The sequence below is a fragment of the Equus quagga genome, chromosome 19 (genome assembly GCF_021613505.1).
Source record: "Equus quagga isolate Etosha38 chromosome 19, UCLA_HA_Equagga_1.0, whole genome shotgun sequence".
Classification (NCBI taxonomy): Eukaryota; Metazoa; Chordata; class Mammalia; order Perissodactyla; family Equidae; genus Equus; species Equus quagga.
Window position 1 is genome coordinate 8,585,587 of NC_060285.1, and position 19,588 is coordinate 8,605,174.

General features: G+C 41.8%; 1 protein-coding gene across 3 annotated transcripts in view; it reads right to left on the reverse strand.

The window, feature by feature from the left end:
- EP300 (E1A binding protein p300) overlaps positions 1-15,846 on the reverse strand; it is a 74,491-nt gene extending 58,645 nt beyond the window's left edge. For all 3 annotated transcript variants that reach the window (XM_046646023.1, XM_046646024.1, XM_046646022.1), the window contains exon 1: positions 14,502-15,846. In XM_046646023.1, the coding sequence (XP_046501979.1) occupies positions 14,502-14,595 (94 nt within the window). In that variant the 5' untranslated portion in view covers positions 14,596-15,846. The remainder of the gene's footprint in view (positions 1-14,501) is intronic.
- Between the last annotated feature and the right edge of the window lie 3,742 nt (positions 15,847-19,588).

A 19,588-nucleotide genomic window follows, 5' to 3' on the forward strand; every position in this document is an offset into this window, starting at 1 on the left:
TTGCTGTTTCATGCTTATGCAAAACATTTAACATCACATCACAAAGTTAAGCTCCACTGTGAAGGAGACAGGCGGCTTTACATTGGTAGACTTGGAAAATAAAGGTTATAGGGTTTTTCTTTTTTATCGGCAATCCAGTACTTTCAACAGACCTAACTGTAGTTACTACTACAAGAGACCCACTTAGTTTCAACTCAAAAATTATTCCTAATACTCCTGTTTCCCAAGATGGCTCACTTTGTTACAACTTCAACTATGCACTTCATATCATCTCTCTTTTGTTATAGCTAAAGATTTGTATGCATCTTCTTTACCAAATTATAAGTATCCGAAGGATAAGAATCTCATTTAATAGATATTTACATCTCTCATACCATCTAGAACATGCTCACAGAATGAATCTGATAACAAATGTTTCTAGAAATTCTACAATTGCACATTATAATTATTCATATCTGACTGAATATTTATAACTTCCTAAAAGTTTTCTTACCTCCACTTAAGGCCTTTTATTTTCAAATACTGTATTGATTAAATTTGGAAGACTGTAAAAAAAAAAGTCAGATAGACTTTGACCTCTGATCAAACAGACTCTATCATTTCACTAGGTATCATTAACTGACATCATTACTCCTAAGCTATTTTGATTGTGCCTCAAAGTTCTGGACATTCATGATTCCTAAATGTCACCAGCCATTACTGGTATCTAACTTGACACTGCATAAGGAGTCTAAATACTTGGATTTAAATCCAATTCTACAAGCTGACTTCATCTAGCTGTCACTTTCCTTTTTTATTTTTATTTACTTTTATTGAGGTAATACTAATTTATAATATGATACAAATTTCAGGTGTACCTCATATTTCGATTTCTGTGTAAGCTACATCATGTTCACTACCCAAAGACTAATTACCATCCATCATCATACACGTGTGCCTAATCACCCCTTTTGCCCTCCTCCCTCCCCCCTTCCCCTCTGGTAACCACCAATCCAATCTGTTTCTGTGTGTTTGCTGTTTTTAATCTTCCCTTTATGAGTGAGATCACAGAGTATGTGACTTTCTTCCCCTAACTTATTTCGCTTAACATTAATACCCTCACGGTCCATCCATGCTGTCGCAAATAGCAAGATCCCATCTTTTTTTATGGCTGAGTAGTATTTCATTGTGTATATATACCACATCTTTATCCATTCATCCCTTGATGGGCACCCTAGATTGCTTCTAAGTCTTGGCTATCGTGAATAATGTTGCAATGAACATAGGGGTGTGTATATCCTTACACATTTGTGTTTTCGTGTTCTTTGGATAATACTCAGCAGTGGAATAGTTAGATCATATGGTAGTTCTATTCATAATTTTATGTGGAATCTCCATACTGTTCTCTGTAGTGGCTACACCAGTTTGCACTCCCACCAGCAGTGGGTGAGGGTTCCCTTTTCTCCACATCCTCTCCAATACTTGTTACTTCTCGTCTTGTTAGTTATAGCCAGTCTGATGGGCACGAGGTGATATCTCATTGTAGGCTTGATTTGCATTTTCTTGATTATTAGTCATGCTGAACATCTTTTCATGTGCCTCTTTACCATCTTTATAGCTTCTTTGGAAAAATGTTCAGATCTTTTGCCCATATTTTAATTGGGTTGTTTGGGGTTTTTTTTTGGTTGAGATGCATGAATTCTTTATATATTTTGGATATTAACCCCCTATCGGATATATGGTTTGCAAACATTGTCTCCCAATTGTTAGGTGGTCTTTTCATTCTGTTGATGTTTCCCTTGCTGTGCAGAAGCTTTTTATTTTGATGCAGTCCCATGCGTTTATTCTTTTGGTTCCCTTGCCTCATCTAGCTGTCACTTTCTAACTGTGAGCTCAAGTTACCTCTTCCATCAAAAGTTATTTTACCTCCCTCATGGAGTTGTTTTAAGAATCAATGAGGTGGTTCTCAAAGATTCTAAAAGACAGATTCTAAAGTATATAAATGTGTAATATAAATGAGTAAATTTATTAACACTCTTTTTTAAAGTTATATACCAGGTGGGGCAGAGCAAGGAATCATGTACTACAGTGTACACCTGGAAACATGAGAAAATGAAAAGCACAACAGTGCTGGCTGAAGAGGAATTGGGATGATGAAGATCCATCCTCCTCAGGCCTCTTAGAACACTGCCCCGGGGCCAGCCCAGTGGCACAGCGGTTAAGTTCACATGGTCCACTCTGGTAGCCTGGGGTTCACCAGTTTGGATCCAGGGTGCAGACCCATGTACCACTTGTCAAGCCATGCTGTGGCAGGTGTCCCACATATAAAGCAGAGGAAGATGGGCATGGATGTTAGCTCAGGGCCAGTCTTCCTCAGCAAAAAGAAGAGGAATTGGTGGCAGATGTTAGCTCAGGGCTAATCTTCCTCCAAAAAAAAAAAAAAAAGAAAGAAAGAAAGAAAGAAAGGAAAAAAGAAAAAGAACACTGCCCCTTCCAGGGAGAGCCTAAATTTGAAAAGTTTCCCCGAGATTACACTGTTTCGTTGTTGAATCAAGACCCTATTAAAGTCCCCTGGGTCCCAAGCCAATGCTCTATGTAAGTAAGCAAACAACCTTCATTTTTAGCAGTTTTTTTAGATTATTGAACATTATGAGAACCATAACTTTTCTAAACATTTTAAATTGAGAAAACAATTTTTTAACAAAATTTAAATATTTCCAGACTAAGGAAAATTACTCAAACTGTAAATAATCAATTCTATACTGGTAGAGTTAAGAGTACTAAAGCTCAAAAACCTGGTATGTGGATTTCATTTTAGCCATCAAATTTCAAATCCTTCCCCACTAGAACTTTCTGCAAGGTTTTCCTAGGAAAAAACCTGGTAGCAAGTTCATGAGCAGCATATTGTAAAAAGGCTACTAAAATAAGAGATAATGTCTTTAGCCAAAGTTTGTCACAAACAGAAAATAAAACCTAGTGGTCTAAAACTAGTAAAAAAGCAAGTCTCGAACGAAAAGCATTATGTATGAAGATGCAAGGGGAAAAATAATGAAAATTTTATATGTCATAATTTAAACAAATCCTATTCAATAGTGGGTTTCAGTACTGACCAGCCTCAATTCCATGCCTCTTTAGTGAGCTCCTTAGGTTCTCCCTTTTCTTTTAAGGAAACGGAAAAAATAAAGGTTCAAATAAATCATCTTCTAAGGCTCAACTTGCCCTTCACAGGGATCAGTTCAGATCAGCCGAATAAAATTTAGATGTTCAACAAATAGAAGCAGCAACCTAGAGGCTCCTGTAACATAACAGTGTGAGATTTTTATTCTAGAGAGAACACTGATCTACTGAAGAATTTCAAGTAGAAATACGCTATGAACAAATCTGCATTTATTAGAGCCCACTAAGGCAAACAGGAAGAACAATGAATCAGACAGACAAATCCAGGGTCAGGAAGACTGGTTAGGAAGCTGCTGCTGGAGAAATAAAGAAAGCTCGCACTGAAGTCTGGAGCTTCTGTCTGGAGAAGTACTAAAGGGGCAGAGGCATCAAAGAGGCCAATCAAAAGAACTCTCTGACTACAGGTGGAGGGTTAAGAGAAAAGAAAAAGACAAGAATGACTCCTAAGTTTCTGGCTTGGACAACCTAAGAGTATAGCGGTACCGTTATCTAGATGGGCAATCAAAGGAATACGTGGCAACGTGGGAGAAATGTGCTTGTCACCATAGGACAATAAGGGGGCCAGTGGAAATGCCAGTATTTAAGGGACAATGATCTTAATCAGTAAAGGATGCTAAAACCCAACATTCTCCAGCCTGTCCACCAGGAATACTGTCCTGGACACCAGGTTCCAAGAAGGAAATGTTAATGGTGTCCCATGCTCCAGAGCGAATTCACTGAATGTAGATAATAGGAGATATTTAGTAATCTAGGTAAGAGCAGCTCAGTGGAGTTGTAAAGAGCAAAAGCAAGACTGCAGTGGATTTAGAAGTGGGAGATAAGAAAGTAAAACACCAAGTATGAGCTCTTATATTTAATTTGCTTCCCCCCCCACCTTAATTAGAAATTTCTAAGTCTGAATTTTATTCCATTACCTTTAAACTATCCTATGGCAAATATTACAAAACAGTATCACAAACAACTGATGAAATGAATGAACTCTGACTATCTCTAGTAAGACATTTCCTGCTTACTTTCTAAAATATCAACCAATCAACATCATCAGCAGGCTATTTCAACCACATAGTTTGTTGACAAGTTCTCATAGGCATTTAAAGATGCTCAAACACAAAACGACTTTGAGGAAAATGTTTCTTCATCTGAGTGTACATTCAGTCTAAATATAGCGATGCAAAATGTGACTGACAGACATTTAAATCTGATTTGAAAAGTTTAGCATAATACATGAGGTTTATCCAATGGACCGTGTATTAGAAATGCGACAATTTAAACAAAAATGAATTTGGACTGAACATGTGGGAAACTAGTGTTGAGTCAAAACATCCTTTCATTATTACATCCTGGTTCTGTAGGTCACCCTTGGTGTCTTCTGTATTGCTGTGGTCCTCACAGCAGATTTAACCATACAATCTCTTGTAAAATACATACTTGGTTCACTTAGCCTTTTCAAAATCAAAAGATCAAGACAATTCCATGATGTATGAGAAATGAGACAAATATTATCCACCAGGAAATGTACAAATGAAGCATAACCTTCAAAATTAGGATAATTAACGATATAATCCCAAACATTCTATTGTCTGTGAGCATAAATAAAAGATTTCTTTTTTAGTCACTAACTACGATGCAAAACTTAAAATTGAAATAATTTTGGCTCAAAATATAATTTGACTGTTTAACAGTATCTCTTCCAGTTAGACATTTTTTCCCACTTAGAAGACTCAAACATTATTTGCTGAATTAACAGGCTTATTTTCATATTTCAGTAAAACTGAAGTCAGAAACTCAGTTCTGCTCCTGACTGTGACATTAAGCAAAATACCCATACTAATTATTCTAAAATGAGTCAATTCCCAAGTATCCACTTAGAAGACAGAATCCACCCATTTATTGTCTTCCTTTCAGATAGTTTTCTCTGTGGCATTAAAATGTTTTTATAAAATGAACATTCCAATCTCAAAACCTTTCTTCCATCTAACCCAGTGGTGAGGCCAGAGGATGAGTAGGAGGTGGACAAGTGGAAGAGTGGAGAGAAAGAGAATAGCATGTGAACAACCTAAAGCTCAGCCAGTTCAGCAACTCAAAGAATTCAAAGTAGGGGGAGCAAAGTGAGTGATGAGGTGGGCAGAGATCCGAACACTAAGAGCCCCCAGCCCAGGAGAGGAACTTGAGGTTTAAAAAAATAAGGATAGAGGGGCTTCCCAGTGGCATAGTGGTTAAGTTTGCACGCTCTGCTTTGGTGGCCCAGGGTTTGCAGGTTTGGATCCGGGGTGTGGACCTACACACGACTCATCAAGCCACACTGTGGTGGCATCCCACATAAAATAGAGGAAAATTGGGGCTGGCCCCATGGCCAAGTGGTTAAGTTCGCGCGCTCCGCTGCAGGCAGCCCAGTGTTTCGTTGGTTCGAATCCTGGGTGCAGACATGGCACTGCTCATCAAACCATGCTGAGGCAGCGTCCCACATGCCACAACTAGAAGGACCTACAACGAAGAATATACAACTATGTACCGGGGGGCTTTGGGAAGAAAAAGGAAAAAAAAAACCAGAGGAAAACTGGCACAGACGTTAGCTCAGCAACAATCTTCCTGACCAAGAAAAAAAAAAGAAAAAGAAAAAAAAAGGAGATAGTCAAATCTACATGAACTTTAGTAATTCTGCTAACAGTTTGGCTAGAAACTGAAATAACCTATCTCACCAAAATAACCAAAAATCTCTCGTTCTTATTGGTTTGGGGCACTCCTACTCTTACATTAACTCAGATGTTTTGGGTACTTAAAAAGCATGACATTTTGAAACACCGCAGACTTTGAAATGATGCAATTTTGCAAACTTTATGAATTTACCAGGTTAAAACAACTTTCCTAACCTTCATTCAGTACTTTATTTAAAAAATAGTATTTTAATACTCTGTAGATGAAGCTGAATTAATCTTATCATAAACTACTTACCTACCAAGGAAAGAAAGATGCATAAACACTTAAAACTAAGGAACATTTGAGAAAATTAAATGAAACAGTCATGCTGGAAAGACAGGTAAAACTTCTAATACTTTCCAAAACAACTGGAAACGACCTGTGAGTTATATACAAATTTGGATCAAAGATAATAATCAATATTAAGTTATAGAGGATCCCGTAACTACGCATGTTGGCAGCTGTTAAATTTTGAAATCCAATAGAATCAAGGGGCAAAGGCACAAGCAAATTTCAAAATATGTGTTCTTAACATTGTCCTGCAACCGTGACATCAAAAGATGTATCTGGGGCTAGCCTGGCAGCATAGTGGTTGGGTTCGCGCCCTCCACTTTGGCGGCCAGGGGTTCCTGGGTTTGGATCCCAGGCGTGGACCCACACACTGCTCATCAAGTCATGCTGTGCAGGCATCCCATGTACAAAACAGAGGAATACTGGCACAGATGTTAGCTCAGCAACAACCTTCTTCAAGCAAAAGGAGGAAGACTGGCAATGGATGTTAGGTAAGGGCCAATATTCCTTACCAAAAAAAAAAAGATGTATCTACACTTTGGGAAGTGATTGACTTGAGTTGATTCTTAACCCCAACACATTTAAGTTAGGTCTCAAAATGTAAACAGAGATAGAGTGCCATAACCTATCAAGAATGTGACCTGGGGCTAACGTTTTGATGTTTTACACTGACTCTTTGCCTTTCTCTTTATCAATATATTAATATAGTGACATTTGGTGTGAAATTAACTAAAAGATGAAGACAGTATTATTTATTAAAATCCCACCTTAAGAATCAACTCAATGACATGTTTATAGTAAACCTAAACTGCAGGGTATCTTGACTACCACTGATCATTTCTTATTTTGACTAGTAATATCAGCTTGTGAGAAGCTTTGCAGTGAGGCTAAGACTGGTTTGCTGGACTAGAGTTTGCTCCAAGGGAATGTCTATAGGGGATCCCAGATGATGAAGATATACCATCTCTTAAAAAAGCAGCACCTCCTAAAGATTTCATACCTGTAAAGAAAAAGGAATGGATGTTTTTGAGTTATCTGCTGTATTTTTTACATTTATGACAACTGGTAAACAAAACTTGGATCTTAAAAAAAAAAGTAGATAAGGGGGCCAGCCCCGTGGCCAAGTGGTTAAGTTCGCGCACTCTGTTGCAGGCGGCCCAGCGTTTCATTGGTTCGAATCCTGGGCACGGACATGGCACCGCTCATCGAGCCTCGCTGAGGCGGCATCCCACATGCCACAACTAGAAGGATCCACAACTAAGAATATACAACTATGTACCGGGGGGCTTTGGGGAGAAAAAGGAAAAATAAAATCTTAAAAAAAAAAAAAGATAAACAATCCACTTTGACTGGTAATTACAATTTACCAAAAACTTCCAAGGCAAAAGATAAGTGTATTTGAAGAGATAAATGACATACCCTCAGTCTTCCCACCATTAGGTTCTCTCCCTACTACTGATCCTGTAACTGTGTCACCAGAATTAGTCTTTCCCCTTTCCCTGATCGTATATCACTCTGCTGGTCATGAAATTTTTACCCTGATGGTAAGATTAACGTCAAATTCCTTAGTATCTTTCTGTCTTTTCATAATAGGACCCCAACATCCTTTTCCATCTCTCTCCCATGAAAACATTCCACCATACATACAGTCCATGTTTCAGTTACACCAGAAGTACTTGCATGTTATATCTCAAATACTCTTTCAATTTTCCCTACTTCTAAGAAAACGTAAGTTACCTTCAAGCTCTCCTACCTCCATTCAAATACATATTTTTTTCTATGAAGTTTTCCCCCAATACTCCAAACCCACTCTGTCAGAAATAATCTCTACCCTTGGCCTTTAAGCAGAGCATTTTAAAAAACTTATCAGACTATAACTTATGGGAAAACTGTCTGTACATGTATACCAATCCCACCAGATCCTAAAGGCTTTGAGAACAGAAACTGCATCTTGATTCATTTTTACCTTCCAAGTGCCTAAAACTTGGTGGATAGTCAATGTTTGTTGGCTGAAATGAGAGAAAGGCACACCAAATGAAAACAGTGAGTACTCAATTTGAGAGAATCACACCACTTCAAAATGTCCAAAATTTAACTCATCATAACCCTCCCCACTACATCTATACACAAATACTTGTCTTCCTATGTTTGCTATCTTAATAAATGGCATCCTCACCAATCCAGCTGTCCAAACTTGAAGCTTGGGAATTATCACTGATTCGTCTATCGCATTATCCCAATATCTAATTACCCACCAAGTCCTGCTGACCACCCACTTTCCCTCAAATCTTTTCACTTCTTTCCATCTACTAATCCAGGCCACCCTCATCACAGCTGCTATCCTAAAACAGCCATCTCACTGGGCTCCCGGCTTCTGTTTTTCCTGTTCCTTTCCAAACCACTCCTCACTTTAGTCAATCATCTAAGATACAATTCTGCCCCATCCATTTAAAAGCTAAAATGAAGTCTAAACGCCAATAAGCATTATAAACCCTGCAAGACTGGCCCGTTGCTCACCTCTATGGTCCTATGTCTTGCTATTCCCACAGCCAGATGCAACTGAGAGGTTCCCTGAACAGGCCCTACTCTCTTGTTCCCAGCCTGAGTTCACTCTTACTAACCCTAACTAATCCTTCAGATCCCAAGATCAGACACCAATTCCTCAAAGACAGCCACCAAAGTAACAGTTGTTACAGGTTAGGTCCCCCTGTTTCTCCCACTGTACACTGTACTTCCCAAATACAATGCCGGTCACATCAGACTTAAATGTCGCTCTCCTCTCCTTATCTATAAACTCCAGGAAGGAAGGGTCTATGTCTGTCCGGATTAACAGAGTATTCCCTGTACTGAGGATAAATGCCCAGTATACAAAAAATGTTGGTCCAATACAGGACAACTGCCAGCTTGTCAGCTCTTCCAAAGCCAGTATTTTTCAAATTGTGGGTCACAAGCCAATAGTGGGTCATGAAATTAATACAGCAGGTCCCAACCAGCACTTAAAAAAAAAAAAAAAAGAAATGCAACAGAAAACATTACAAGTAGTAAGAGTAAGTACTGTTTGTTCACTGGCTGAGACAGGGTTTCTGCTTCTCCACATAAAATGCAGTTCTTACTTGGGTGTGGTCAAAAAAACTCGAAAACCACTGCACTGCTCCTTTCTACCTTTCTTCCTTCTCCTTCATAGGAAAGTCTTCTTCTAAGACACAGATAAGCAAATAAAAAATAGAAAAAATAGTGCTCAACTACAAACTTCTGTAGCAAAAAGCCATTCTTAACTTGAGCATTTCCAATAAGAACAATCTGCTTTCTGATTTCTCATTATGCCTTAAGTTTATTTGTTGATTTTCATTTCAATTATTTACATATACAAGACACCCTATGTGACAGCATACATAGTACTTTCATTCTTTTTTAAATCTCTCCTGCCATATCCTTATATTCTCAAAAAAACAATCTTTCAGTAGATGATGTACAGGCTAACTGCACCATAAGCCCTACTTCTAAGACTACTCTCTGAAACTCATGCACTTGGCTTTCCCTCTATCCGGTCTGTCTATATAGCCATAAAGAAAAACCTATCACTGCTATTTTTTTCTTTTGTGTATTTAGCAGTAAGGTTAAAAACAGTTAACACAATGAGCACAGACTGCAGCAAGCACTACTCTAGGCATCTGATAAAGAGAATTCTCATTTATTCTTCACCACAATCCTATAAGGTGGGTAGTACTACAGGTGAGGAAGCTGAGACAGAGAGGTCAAGTAAGAGGCCCAAGGTTCACAGATAATAAAGCCAAGTCTGGGATCTGAACTTTACTAGTGTGACTCCAAAACCAATTCTCTTAACCACTCACTTTTTTTCAGTAGTTTAAATTTTTCTCTCTCAACTAGATTACCCAATTACCTTTTTGGGCATTTCTTAAAAAAAAAAAAAGATCTATAGCTAAAAACAAATGATACTGAAATTGTTCAGAAGAGGCTTAACACCTCAATTAATATTTATTCTCTTAAATCTTTTTTGGAGAATTGGGGGATAAAAATTTCCCATTAAAATTTTAGAAGAAAAGTACCATCCACTACATGAAAAAAAAGCATCTGCAAAATTCAATGTTTTAAAATTTTACACTTGGTATAATTTACGTTTCAATTTGCCCATTGATTTCACTGATATTTGCCACACTAAAAAAATTCAACTTCAGAAATTCTCAGAGGAGGAAACCCTGAAATCTCAAAAAACACACAAAAGAAGCATGTCTTATTTTCCCATTAACTGTTGGGTGTATGAATTGGCAGAATAACTCCTGAATTGTTTCTGTAAATATACCAGGAAAAAGCATTTTACACTCCCACTTGTGTCTGCAACACTCTTCCTACTCTTTTTTTTCCTTTCCTATATACCACTTAATGTCCCTAACGAACACCACTACACACTAATTTTCAACTTCTTCTTTCAATTTTTCCATCCTTTTTATAGAAAAGACTAAGGAGAACGTAGAAAAGCAAAGAATAAAACAGAAAATAATGCCAAAAGGCAACCAAGGCAGAAATCCCTTCCTCCTTCCCATCATCCATTCACTGGACATGCCAATACATTTCTTACCTCTGCAACAGAACATGAACTCCTTCTGGAAAAAGGCATCCACATTGTAACACATACAAAATTTATGACTTAACAAAAGTCACTTTATCTCACTATCAATCACAGAGAGCCTTCTTGAAGCCCTATAAATGAACTTACAAAGCCTCGAGAATAACAACTGCCAGAGTTCAAGGCACTTGGTAAAATGTTTTGCAATTTAACACTGAGGTCTGTGATACCTCACCGGACCAATAAGCCATAACTGAAAAACTCCAGAAGCAGTACTCTACAATGCAAACACTCATGCCCAAAAAATAAAATTAAAACATCATAAGTTTAAGAGCTGAAAAAGAAATGGCCTCCACCAAAAACATTCTGGTTACTGATGATAAGCCACTAATACACAATGGTTTTGAGAAAGTAAAACTGACATTTAAAAAATTCCTTGCCACTTTTCTACTGTGTCCGTTAATCTAGTAGGCAAAACGCAGTTATATTTTATATACTATCTATCCTGTGCCTTTGAAATGAAAATAAGCGTAAAATCCAAGCTAATTCTGACACAAAAATACAGAGGAGGGCTACAAAACTGTACCAAGACCAGAAGGATCTTTCCCCTATCTAATATGCCAGATTGTAAAGCTGTCACCCATCTCTCCAGAGTCTGCTCCTTAAGTGTATACAGTATTGTGTTTACAAAGCAGTGACAGAACACATCCAGTGAGCAACGAAAGCAACATGTCATCCTCATCATTTCCATCACTCAGGTTATTACTAGAAATAGGTTCAAGAACTATTTCCAGGACTTACCTGTTAACTTTTCTGGTCAATAATTTTACCAAAAAATTTTTACAAATGGCTTTCATGATCTTTTTTTGGGAGTAGGGGGTAAAAAAGAAAGTCATTTGATTTATCGAATAGTTTTGACCTAACCGTACAGGTGAAATAAAATTTTCAATGGATCAAGTGCAAATATTGAGACAGGAACATAAAGATGCAAAAGCTAAAAAATAAGTCTCCTTCTCTCCATTCCAACACATAGAACTTGAACTTAATTCAAGTCATTTGAGTCAACCTGGAAATTTTTTTGGAGGAATCTTTGGGTACTACATAAGTCATTTTCATTCTGCCATCAGTGAGTAACCTTAGAAATCAGCAGTTGGGATTTAAACACTAATTTGTTTTGTAATGCTTTGGCATGTCAACCCAATCAGATTCCAGTTTTCTCTCCTATAAAGCTGGCACATGCAAACGTTGTTGGTGGGTACACTTAAACACTACTAAAATTGCTGCAAGTCTCCATTATTGAACAAAAAAGTTTCTGTAGTCCAGAATTTGGGGATCATTTTGACCAGATCTAGATAAAACTCACAATCAAGTACCAAGGAACAACTTACTTTCACATTTCACATATCCAAAAGTCAAAATGTAGAAGTTACAGGCTTGAAATTTAGTTTTAAAAAGTGGAGTATCTCCGTTAAAAGTTGCCTGCAAACTTACACAATATACTGTTGGATGCAAAAACAAACAAACAAACAAACAAGTAATGGTGTCCAACTTGAAATAAGTTCACAGGGGGACAGTATTTTCTTTATGTCCACCCTCCCCTACAAAAAAAATCCAGACTGGTTAGGATTAAAAACTGGACACCAAACAATTTCTGGAGGAGAATCATAATGGGGGTTGTGGGGAATCAACCCTCACAACAAAGTTGAGAAAACGGTAACTAATAGTAAGATAAACTCTTAGTACTAAGATTGAGTTAATCTCAATGTTGAGGGCTTTTTATTGTAAAAACCCACTTGACACATTTAGGGCTGTTATAATTATTCAGAGATATTTCAAGTAGCAAAACAGTTTTTGTCTACTAGACAGGTGAGAGACTACCAAAATGAGTTAGGTAAAGTACATAGATCAAACATGGAGGACGCAGGAGTGCACCTGAACAGAGGTGTCTGACCATTTCAGGCCTCGCATTACTCCAAGACTAAGCTACTCAAATCAGGAGTCATGAAAACAATGCACATAAAAAAAGTTTTCTCTATGACATCCCAAGTCACTGGCTAACTCAAATGTAAAATCCATCACCACATTACACAGAAACTAAAGAGCAAAAATTACACAAAAACTAAAGAAACAACGCAAAAATCTACAGGAGAAAACGTGTCTAAAGGTAATCTAAAAATCCTTCTGAATGACATTTTAGGAAGTGCAAAGAAATACAACACCGGATAAATGTATGGATTCTGAGAAAAAAAAGACAGGTTGAGGGGAAAAAACCCCTGTAAACTACAGAAACTTCAAGGAAGAAGGACAGACCAAAGTTCATGCACTGCCAATGTGACAAGCCCGAAGCAGAGCTACTCTGCAAAAATCCTGAATTGTTGCAGGTTATCTTAAACTCATCATACATCTTTCTTTATAAAAGCAAAGAATCCAAAGCACTTGCCATAGCCTTACATTTTCACCCTTTGAAGTGCAGCCTACTTAGAAACATGCTTAAGAAGTTCTCTACCAACTCAAAGGGTACACTTCACTCCATTATGCATTCTCACTGGCAGATGGAGGGATGACGTTGAGCCTGTTCTCGGGAGTTAAAGAGATGCTCCGTAGTAAGGGGGAACATCTTGTGGACTGTCAGATGGCCAGCCATTCTTCCTCTTCATTATCCTGGCACCTCCAACAACTGGGACAGCAAGAGAAGGTCGGGGGCCATCACGATAGCACCAAACTAAGTGTAAGAAGGGGATGATGGAAGGAAGTCTCCCTGACTTTCTCTTGACAAAAGAGCTAGTCCACAACCGAGTGAAGTAAAGAATTCGCAGAGTTTTTCAAAACTGAAATCTGGATCTCCAAATACATTTCAAGCATAAAAAGACAAAAACACACAAATGCAAACCGAATGCGTATTTTAAACTTTTGTATGATCGGTTCATGTTTGCAGTTCATGACTGGGACTCTCTCAACTTCTAATCTTGATTTTCAAGTACATAACTCCACAAAATCAGTTATCTTTTTTCTGCCTCCCCCCCCAAAGAGAAAGTGACAGCAAACTGCAAAGAAAATGCCTCTGCTCGCTCCCAACCTAAAAACCCAGAGTTTCAGACATTTTGATCTCGCACCAAAGAAATGGGAGATGTAAAATGAACTGCGCTCCATATTGATTCTTAAAGCAAATAAAAAAAAAAGATACGAATGGTAGGCAAAATAATTCAAATCGAATTTCAGTTTTGACGTTAAACCTCATGTCAAACCAGAAATCGTGGATCTCTCACACACAAATAAATAAAACCAAGATTTTTTACACTCTTATTCTCAGCAGAAAATCTTGTGCCAAGAGAGAATCTTGAAAAAGAAGAGTGGAAAGTACAGCAAATAGAATAAGTGCCATCAAAGAGAAAGGACTGGCAATTCCTCATTTATCAACAACAAAAAATTAAAAGTCCAACTGCATTAAAAGCCCTTACACACAAATGCATTGGCATTTCCAAAATTAAACTGCATGGGAGCAACAATAAAGGCCATTTCTATAGCACCACTCAAGAGCTCTAATTCCAGAACACACATCGATATGACATAGTGTTGCAACGAATGTATTAGGAAGCTAAGAAAATGGTTGGGCTACTGGAGGTCTTTGAGCAGCTCATTCAAACACCTTTAAAATTAATCAAGAAACAGAGAACTAGGAAGAACAAGAAAGGAAGAAAATATGGAAGAAAAAGGGTGCAGGGAGCAGCAAAGATTAAGGGGGATGTGAAAGGCCAGGGCTCCCGAGACTAACCTGTGCCATCGCTGGCCGACGCCGAGAGGGCCGGAGATGAGAGTTTAGGCCGCTTGGCTGAAGGCGGCCCCGGTTCCACCACATTCTCGGCCATTTTTAATTCTTTCGGAGATACAGGCAAGGAAAACGAGAATCCTGGGGAAATCTCTTCTTCAGCCCGGGGTCCCCGCCCCGCTCCCCGGGGTGGGCTTGGGGGGCTCCGCCGGCCCCCGAGGGGGGTGGGGGAAGTTCCTTTTTCTCTTCGCCGGGTCGCGGTGGCCGAAGAGGGATGCGGACTCGATAGAAAAGGTAGGGGCAAGTGCGAGGGGCCGGGCCTGGGCCCAGGCCCGGAGGAGGGCACAGGAAGACAAATCCGCCGAGCGCGGCCGCTGCGGCGAATTCCCGAGAACTCGCGGCTCTAGAGGCGCAGTCCCCGGTCCGCCACGGCCGGCCCCTGCCCAGCCGAGGTCTCTCGGAGCTCCGCCGCCGCCATCAGCCTCTTCCTCCTCGGCGCTGTCCTCCTCCTTCTCATCGCCACAAGGAGGCGGGGGCGAAAAGGGGGGAAAGGAGGAGGCGACGAAAGACACTCACCTCCTCCCGGTGCCCCCTCCCGGACCTGCGCCCCCACCCTCCGAGCCCTCCTCCTGCCGCCGCGCTCCGCGCCGCCGCCGCACCGGCCCCTAATGGCCGCGCCGAGCTCGCCCGAGCCGAGAGCCAGGCTGGCGCCGCCGCCTCACATCGCGCGGCAGGCGGCTGAGGCGCGGCGAGGACGCCGGGCGCGGAGCTCGCCGACCGAGGGCCGAGGGGGCCGGGCCGAGCAGCGCCGCCCGCCCGCCCGCGCCGACGCCGAGCCCACCGCGGAGGCCCGCTCTGGCGGGCGGCGCAGGCGGCCTCTCCTCGCGCCGCGCTCTCCTCCTTCGCCCTCCTCTCCCGCGGAAAATAAATAAATACGGCCTCCGCTACAGCCCCCACCCCCGGCGGCCAGGTGCCGGGAGCGCCCGCCCCCCGGGCTCCGCTCGGGGCCGCCCTCGGCGGCGGGCGAAGGCGCCGCGGGGCGCGGGGTTATGTAATGGTCCCCCCTAGGCGTCGACGCCGGCCCGGCTCCCGGGCCGCGGTGGGGGTGTGTGCGGACGGGAGGGGGCTGGGGGTCGCCTCAGCCCGTGCGCCCCGGGCCCCCTGCCACTGTCTCGGCCCCCGGCGCCTCTCTCCGGCCCGGCTCCCCTCCGCACGCTCGCTCTCGCAGTTCGCACTCAGCCCGGCGTCCCGCTTGCCCACTCTGGCCCGCTCCCTCTCGCCCTCTCTCCCCCCCAGCCTAGCACACAAACAAGATGGCGGCTGTTGTTTCTTCCCTCTGCCGAGTCCTCCTTACAGGCTAGCGGTAGCAGCGGCGGCCGGAAATGAGCCAAGGGGGGGTGAAAAAGAGGGGAGGGGTTGGGCCTCCGGAGGGAGGTGGCGAGGGGGCGGGGCCTGGGGCCGAGCCGCTCACACAATGGGGGAAGAGGACCCGGGGGCGGGGCCAGTTCCAATCACGGGATCCGCCCAAGGCCCCGACGCGGTTGGCGCTTCCGCAAACTCCCCCGGCGTCACCCGGTGGCTCCCTTTAAAGGGGAGGATTGGAAGCGGGGGGTGGGGGTGCCGGGGGAGGACTCGGGATCTATTTTCAGTCGGTGGACACTTACGGGGGAAGGTGCCTGGGTTGGGTCTCTGCGTAGGGGACCGGTGGGAACCGAGGGGTGACGGAGCTCGGGAGCTACGCCCGGGAAGGCGCCAAATCACCGCGCAGGTGGCCGAATGGGAGCGCGATGGGGATGGCCCTGCGTCCCGGGGCCCTTGGTCGGCCGCTCTTGTGAACCCCGGTTAAATTCAGCAGGCGGAGGGGACCCCGCCGCCCGATGTTCCGGGCCAGAGACCCAGTGCGTCCTCTTTCCTCCATCGCTTTCCCAAAGGGAACTGTTCACGTCCGAAAATCAGACTGATTACGAGTTGTTTCGCTGAATTTTACAATATTTTGACAATAAGTCTGTATTATTTTGATAATCAGAAAAAGAAAATCACAGCAGTGGGAAGATGTTTTAGGACCAGACCTAAATTCATTTCTTGCCCACCACGGATCCACATGCCCCTACCAGGTAGCAGTCTGACCGAAGAAACCTTGAGTTATTTTTCTGAACACGTCTGGGACCTGAGGACATTTTAGGGTATTTCTTTTCACCCACCCCCAACAGACAAGCTTAATAAAAGACCACGTTTAGGCAGCGCCTTAAAGATAATGTAATTCTGGAAAAAAGCGAAAACGTAATGTGCTAAGGGTAATGTAAGGATAGAAAAAAGCAAAAATATAATGATGGAGAAAAACACTTGAATATAAATAAAGTGCAGTGTGTGTGACAACACAGCTTTGCAGAGGAGGGCCTCGCAGTGTGCTTTCACATTCCTACACATTACAGGATTCCCTGTGTTTGGCCTTGGGTAAACTGGTACTTGAGGAGGTGGCAAGGTTGTTGGTGTTCCCTAAGGAAACCCCCCAACCAGTATCTATGGAGGTAGTTAAAAACTTTTTAATATATTTCAAATCTCACGCTCCTTAGTTGGTGTTTGCTTATTACTGAGTTTACTTTGGTTTTTGTTATTGTTGTTGTTGCTTTTTCAATGAATGAGGAGAATAAATAAGAACCTAGGAGTGAGAATCTTAATGAAGCAACTCAGGTTGCCAATAAGGATGAATTCTGTCATGTGATGTTCAGGCCTAATTCATCCAAACTGCAGTAGAAAGGCAGGCAAATTGAAAATGACAGCACCTCCTTATCTTAAAGCTGTTAGAGGATGGGTTCAACATGTAAGGCTAAGGTCAAAACCGGATTTCAGGAATGATTCAGTTATTTTGAAGTTCATACCCATATTCACAGAAAAGAAGACAGAGGAAAGAAATGTGAACACCTGGAAACTTAGCCTGTAACTTCTATGTGGAAGGTTGCTCACCTGATTGTGTGAAGAGTTTTTGAACTTTGGGACAAGATTTGCCTAGTTTTGCAGAAGATCCAGCTTGAGTCTAAGCAGTATTCAAACATACTCGGCGGGCCTGGCCAAAAATACTGTGGGACTACATCAGGAAGCCGGTTGAAGAAAATCTGAGGAACATCTCATGAGAAAATTCTGCAAAGAGGAGTCAGGGGCCATGGACCTACCCTTTCTGGCTCTGCTGTAATCGAGGAATTCCACTGCATGGCGCTCCTTGCTGGCATTCACTCCTCTGGGTCTTTACCCAGGACCCTAAAGTCATCCATATTGGAAGTGGCTGGAGAAATAAGGATCACACAAATGCAATCAAGATGAGACTTCAGATGGTTTCAAAAAAGCAGAGTTGAATCATTAGTCTGGATTATATCTACCCTAATCAAATGAAAATTTAATCAGTTGTGGAGTACTATGTGTAGATTAAATGTGTTCATGAAGAAGGAATTGTCTGCCAGCATCTGGGAGGTGGGGGAGGGTGGGAGAGGGCAACACAGGAGACAGCAGAGGCTGGTAGGTAAGAGCAGAGACACTGAAGTCAGCCAAGACTGGGTTTAAATTCTGGCTCTGTCACTTAGCAGCTGTGTGACTTGGGCAGGCTCCTCATCTGTAAAATGGATTTCTTGATTAGACCTACTTTATTGTGAAGATTAAACACGATAATTTATGAATAATGCTTATCACAGTGCATGGCACATAGTAAGCACTCAGTACACCTTAGCTGTTTCTAGTCATTCGTTCTGAAAGGGAAAGGATCTTTCCTAACTCAAAGAGTTGCTAGGAGAATGCAAATGAGATTACCACATGCAAGATGTTTAGCAGTGCCCAGAGCCTGGCACATGCTCCTGGGCTACCATGCTGGCTTCCCACAGTCAGAAGGAAATGTCTCACAGGGTCATCCAACTCCCTTTAAGACATTCTCTGTTCACCTTGAAACCTTATGATGACTAATCCAGCTTCCCAGGTGCCCTGGTTGCCAAAGAAGAGACCCCTACATAGAGGGCACAAGACTAGGAGGAAAAAGATATTAATTACCCCAGGGTGAATCCATTAGTTGCAACTGATCAAGATGCTATGGTATGATCCGCAGGCACCAGAACCTTAGTTCATCCCTACCCCCTTTCCTCAGGGTCTATGCCTTTTGTTTTGTGTCTCTTATTCCTATGAATAAGAGGGATCAATGTCCGCTGACTCGTCCAGCTGGAAACTTAGGCACCATGCATGAATCCACGTAGGCCTCCCTGTTCCTTCTTCCTCACACCCAATCACCCAGTCCTATGGATTCTACTTCCTGAATAATCTTCCAAATCAAAAGGATGTTGAACCAGGTGCAAGTAGTACCTATTCACAAAAATTAAAAAGTGCTCTTATAGGTGTGGCCTCAACAAAGTGTTTCCAAAGCACTTGTCATCAGGGAAGAATGGTTCACGAACTTAAGTTGCTCCTGCAAATGTGAACGTGGATGGGTTTATGAAAGTGGCTGCACATCCATTACAAGGAATTATTGATTTATATACACTTCTAAAATGCTGTCGGCATTTTCAAGAGCACGTTTTTATTTATATCACACATTTAATAAAATCTGTTCTTTAAAAAAATATGAATAGCCAATATTGGCAAGGATATGGAGAATTGGTGCTTTCATACACTGTTAGTGGGAACAGAGCCTGGTACAAACTTTTAGGTTCATCCTAAATGTTTGCAGACTTTGAAAATCCCAGTATGTCTAGGGCATTTTCTACAAGTGCACAGAGATGTGTTTGAGAATGTTCCCTGTGGCATTGTAATATTCTCTTCCCCACTCCAAAAAAGGGGAAACAAACCAAAAGCCCATCGCTAGCTGAAGGGTTAAAAAAAAAACTATGGATATGATTCCACTAACATAAGGTCCCTAGAGTAGTCAAACTCACAGAGACAGAAAGTAGAATGGTAGTTGCTAGGGGCTGAGAAAAATGGGGAGTTATTGTTTCATTGGTACAGAGTTTCAGTTTGGTAAGACGAAAAACATCTGGAGATGGACTTAGTGCCACTGAACTGTGCACTTAAAAATGGTTACGATGGTAAATTTTATGTTATATCTATTTTGCCACAATAAA